General features: G+C 41.1%; 1 protein-coding gene across 1 annotated transcript in view; it reads right to left on the reverse strand.

Moving 5' to 3' along the window:
- Positions 1-5,271, reverse strand: part of MMRN1 (multimerin 1) — a 33,958-nt gene extending 28,687 nt beyond the window's left edge. The window contains exon 1 of the mRNA XM_053461591.1: positions 4,659-5,271. Coding sequence (XP_053317566.1) covers positions 4,659-5,173 — 515 coding nt within the window. The 5' untranslated portion in view covers positions 5,174-5,271. The remainder of the gene's footprint in view (positions 1-4,658) is intronic.
- Positions 5,272-6,000: the final 729 nt, after the last annotated feature.

The following is a 6,000-nucleotide window of genomic DNA, read 5'->3' on the forward strand; positions in this document are numbered from 1 at the left end:
TAAAAATAGCCAGCTCCGTCATTGGTTCTTCCTTGTTATAAGCAGAAGGAAAAAAAAATTATTTCTCTCTGTCCTCACTAACCAAGTTTCTGGTTTCAGATAATAAAGGACCAACCTTCTCTACTTTTAACTTTTTTCCATTTACATACTAGGGATTAGTTTTACTCTCCTTGGCAATTAGTTTCTCATTTTCCAATTTCGCGATTTGAATCGCCTTTTTGCAGGCTTTGTTGGCATCGTTTTTTGTTTATTTCTTATTTCCTGTTTTACTAAATTCACACCCTTACATAATAATCTACTTTAAGAACAAAGTGATTGTTTTGAAGATGCTCCTTTGAGACACTGGATATTAGGAATCCATTTTAGATGATTACTATTGAAATCCTTTTGGTGTGAAACTGGGTAGCAGTGTTGTAAAGTTAAACCTGATATGGCTATTAAACCTTCCTAAGCATGCAATTTAACAAAGTTAAATTTGTAAAGCACTTATTGCCATAGCCAGATGTCCCCCACAATTGTTGTTAGTATTTTTTATTGCTAAATCTATGCAGTGAATTTGCTGGGATTGTGCCTCTAACATAACATACTTCTTAACTTGCCCGAAGGCTTGTAATTGTGTATTGCTGAAAGCAGCAGACTACCTGTGACTTGGTTGATTGTAACATTTTTCAAAGTGTAGCTACTTTATGTAAGTACTCCAGGTGCGAAATTCTGGCAACAGAATTCTCATCAAGTCATTAAGGGCCTTTCCAAAAATACCAGAGGTGCGGGAACATTGGTATAACTCTCAGTACAAGCAGTTACTAACAGGTTGCGTGTCAACAGTGGAATAACATTTTCTTAAAGAGCACCTGTCATTAAAAAAATACTAAGGTGTATTTTGAAAAGGACGGTTCATTAATGCCATGCCATGGTATAAAGAAACCTTTTGTGTTTGTCTTAGTCTTAGACATGCCTATTGTGACAGAGGTGTCTGTATTTTGCATAATATATAGATGAAATGGCATCCTATTCTGAAGTTAGCATGGTAAGCCCTATCTGAAAAAGTACAAGGCACCACCATATCATCTGCCAAATGTTTCGAAGCAAGTCCATGCATAAAGGGTGGCATATAGAAGGTTCCTTTAGAGGGCTAGATACCCTAGGGCTGTGCCTGGAGATAAGCTGTCTGAGGATATACAGATATAACGTCCAGCTTTGTTGGTGATTGGGCAATGAGTGCCCACAATCCTCTGTTCTTTCTCATGCAATGTACATTATATGTTACTGATTGTGTGTAAAACAGTTATTTTTTTGGAGCAATAAAGACAGATGTTCTAGTTGCCTCTGATCACTGTTGAGCTGACCTAGGCTTTACCATGTAGGGTACCATACATACATTTACATTTCATTTACTTATTCCACTCTGCAATGCTGCATTTTAGCCTATCTAGAAATTATTATGTAGGATTGTAACACATAAAAGCAGAAAAAACTTTAATAACCAGACATGGTTAATACAGTAAGTGGCATGCTGCCCTTAAGTAAAAAAAAAAGATAAGAAGAATGTTCAGATTTGATAGATTTACCAAGTGGTAGCATTAAAGCCACAACCAAGCTCTAAATGATAAACCATGGATTCCACAGTTCATCTTCCATGCGCTCTGTATATTAATACATCATTTGGAACCATTCACACATTTTATACTTTAGATAAATATAGTCCTGTGTATTGGCCATACAACACAGGACATCATACTGCTATTGGCTAAGTCCATCCACATGATGATCCCTGATGATCCCTGCTAGGTTATAGAAAGATTATCATAAAGGGACTCTCCGGCCATCATATGCACTTTGAATTTCCCCCTTTGCCTGTCCCCGCCAACTATTTACCATGCAGGATATGTGTTTTTCAAAACGCATCTCTGGACTTACTGCCAGCTGGCATAGCAAATGTATTGGAGGAACCCCCTTACCGATCACAGTCACAGAAAGTCCCATTGATTTGGTCAATGATCGGAGAGACAGGGAGCTGCCGCTGTAGAGCTACACCTTCTAGCCTTAAGTTATTTTCAATAATTTATTTAAAACTACTCAGAAAGTTCTTCCATACTTTCATTCTTTTTGGAATTGCCCCCTGGGATATTAAACTGTCCCTTTACAGAAAGAGTAGAAAGTCCCTAGAACATTACAACCACAGACTAACCCATGAAGTGGGGGAATTTTGTTGTGCGTGGGCAAAGACAAGATGATTCTGGAAACTTTAAAACACTTAGATGTGGTTTTCCACCCACTCTGCTGAACTTAACCCTTTATAACTAAATGCAACATGCTCCTAGTGCCAGTGAGTTTCCAAACCCTTCCCAAAAATAATTAATCATCCACCAAACTATGCATTTTAGAGGTAGGGTTCTCCTGGCTCCCGCCAAACCCATCCCATTCATCACTCTGGAGAACATGTTCCACTGCTCCAGAGTCCAGTGGCATTGTGTGTTGCACCACTCCAGCTGATGCTTAGGATGCATAGTGCATAGTGATCTTTAGCATGCATGCAGCTGCTCGGCCATGGAAACCCATTTCATGAAGTCCCAACCAACAGTTTGCTGCTGGATCTGGATCTGGAGTTTTGAGCACATGGCCCATAAAAATCACCTGTCTGTAGTAAGTGATGCTACAGATGACATGTGATTTTTATGGGCCATGTGCTCTGGCAGCCCCCCTGCGAGTGTATGTGGCCCACTGCTTTGTGACTTAGCTGTTGTTACTCCTTAATGCTTCCTCTGTACAATAATAGCGAAAGATGGACCAAGGCAGAATATATGGCAGGGCAGAAATTTCCCAAACTTTTAGCAAAGCTGGCATCCTATGACAGTGCCATGTTTAAAGTCACTAAGCTTTTCTATTTAGTCAATAGAGATGGCTGCCTATGTGCTTTTTTGTGATTTCATACACCTGTTAGCAATGATTATGGCTGAAACACCTAAACTCCATTATTAGAAGGGGTTTCCACATACTTTTAGTTATAAAGCGTAAGTTCTAATGACAATAGAATTTGATTTCTTTAGTGCAAATATCTTTATAATTATTTGTTCCTAGCACACAGTGTTTTTTCAACTAAAGTCAGAGTGAGTTTAAAGTAGATTAATTAAACTCTGCCTCATTTGGCGAGAAAGAAAGCATTGAATAACAAGCTGAACTACATACAACACATCTTATTAACATTCAAATACAATATACATGCCTCTAACTTTTATTATCTATAATAAGGTAAAGTTGCACTGGTCTGTTATTTTTATGGAAAATAGTTTTTAAAACATAAACTCATGAATAACTTCTGATCTTTCCTTTTCTTACTCTATGTGATCTATAATTGTGTCTACTAAGGAAAGTGAGAATATTCAGAGTTCCGTATTGGCTCGGATATAGGCCGCCCCCGTATATAGGCCGCACCCTAAAAGTTTGGTGCTTTTTTAAAGAAAAAGTTTTTTTCTTTAAAAAGCACCAAAAAAAAAACCAAAACATTCTGCCACTCTGTCCCCCCCCCGAGATATGCTACCACTGTCCTCCCCCCCGAGATATGCTGCCACTGTCCTCCCTCCCCGAGATACGCTGCCACTGTCCTCCCTCCCCGAGATATACTGCCACTGTCCTCCCTCCCCGAGATATACTGCCACTGTCCTCCTCCCCCCGAGATGCTACCACTGTCCTCCTCCTCCCCCCCCCCGACTTACCGGAGCAGACTCCCGGGTGTCTTGCGGGGCCGGCGGGGGGCATCTACGCAATACGCGTATACAACCGGAAGTTGTATACGCGTATTGCGTAGATGTCCCCCGCCGGCGCCCCGCAAGACACCCGGGAGTCTGCTCCGGTAAGTCTTGGGGGCAGAGGTAAAACGCATCGTGTGGCCGGCCACCGGCTGCGGCGATGCGGGTAAACAACCCGGAGGCTGTTTACCCGCATCGCTGCAGCCGGTGACCGTCCAGACGATGCGCTTAGACAACCTCCCGTGCCGGCACCCCTCCCGTGGAAAGTGCTGGCAGGGGAGGCTGTCTGAGGACATCCGAGAGTAGGATGCAGGTCCCCTGCACCGCTGCGGGGGATCTGTATCCTAACCCCGCTGCCTGCCCGGCGCCCGGGACTGCATGTCCCGGGCGTCGGGCACTAGACCCCGAATATAGGCCGCACCCCCACTTTAAAGTCTTAAAGTGGGCCTATATTCGAGCCAATACGGTATATTACTGAGGATTCCTCAGTGAGGAAAGGCAACACACATATAATAGATACAGCAAAGGCACGTTATATTTAAGGGGCTGTACTAGCCATAAAACATAAGTAGATATTGATGGTTGTTTCAGTTTTACAGCCCGAGGAACAAAATCTTTTTTTAAGTCAAGTAACCTTTTGATACTGTCATAAGCAAGGAAATACTGTCCTATCCGTGTTGTTCTATTTTCAATATTGACATTGTCCTAGAACAAAAGCAATCAATAATTTCATTGATAGTTATTGGGCTTTTATAAAGAAATTCAACCATTTGTGTTTAAGTAAGGATATACAGTATTTGTATACTCTGTGACCCACGAGGCTTAGAATTCATCAGCCTGGTCTAATTTACTAGACCTCAAATGAATAAGAACTATACACATGATACAGAAAGATAAAAAACCTTTGCTTACTTTCCCCGAGTAGTTTCAAAGCTGGGTTTCTGCTTGGACGGCATGTTGGGTCTGGATGAATGATTCTCTTTTTGTTGAGTTACAATCATTTTCCTTTCTGCAGGCATCACTCGTGTAATGTCATTTTGTCCACTCTTTGTGTTGTCTTTAAGTTCCACTTGATCAGTATTTGACTTGCTGAGCTTTGTAGATCCAGCACTGGTTGGTAATGATGGCTCCGAAAGAGCTTTTACTATCTTTTCAAGCATTTCCATCTCCTCCTTTTTTGATGTTGACGAGACAGTTGAAAGAATAGTTGAATATGGCAGAGTTGTGCTTTCATCATCATCAATCTCACTTGCTGTTGTAGCATTACTCTCACTGATTAATTCATTGTACATTTTATCTGTACTACCAGATATTATGTCCTCTGTGTCTTCAATTGCCATCCATTTTTTCTCACTAATATCATCTGAATCCCCTCTCGCTCTGGCCCTATCTAGGCACAAGAGAATGATCAGTAATGTTAACTTCATCCTAAAGGCTGAGATACACTGATATCTGTTTTTTGGTAGCTCTCATTTGTTTCAGGCATGCATCCTTACAACTTCTGCTTTGCTCGTAATGTGAAGCAACACTGGGTATTTTTTCCAATTGTCAGTCAGCATAAAAAGGAAAAAGGTTGTAACTTGTTAGTTTACATGTCAAGGAAACCCAGTTTCCTGATACTGTAGAGACCTCTAGAACCCCTGACCCTGTAACTGGTGGGTATTGGAATTGTTAGTAAAATAAATTGAATGCAAAATGAGTCTCCAGGAAATGATGTAAAGAACACGCTGTATTTATATGGTACGCTGTTTGCTGTTTTCAGAATATGCAGACTCCAGGATGTTTCTTATTTTAATACATTATGAAATTAACGAATTTCATACAAAATGACATTTTTTTATTGCACCACACACACCATCACAAAAAAGGGCTAGGAGATGTTTGAAGATTTTTGATAGATAAAGTAATGCTAGTTCGATATATCTGTAACAAGGTTTGTAAGACTTCAGACTCTTTCTGGAGAACATTTCACATAATGCACAAGCAGTGTTGTATTCATAACGCACAGGCGCAGGGTGGTGCCCCAGCCATTTTCCCCATAATTGTTGTCCGTATTGCTGAGCACTGGGATATGACATTATATCCCACCACTCTGTCTCATAAAGGCAAGCAGTGCTGAGAAAAGCTCTACGAGGCTGTACCAACTTGACATAGTCCTCCATGGTGTAAATCAAAGATCTCCCTTGTAACTGGCCCACTGATCAGTGTCAGAGCGAGGGCATGCAGACCTGTTTCTCCAACCGGCTGCCCTATA

Source organism: Spea bombifrons, chromosome 1 (assembly GCF_027358695.1).
Source record: "Spea bombifrons isolate aSpeBom1 chromosome 1, aSpeBom1.2.pri, whole genome shotgun sequence".
Taxonomy (NCBI): Eukaryota; Metazoa; Chordata; class Amphibia; order Anura; family Pelobatidae; genus Spea; species Spea bombifrons.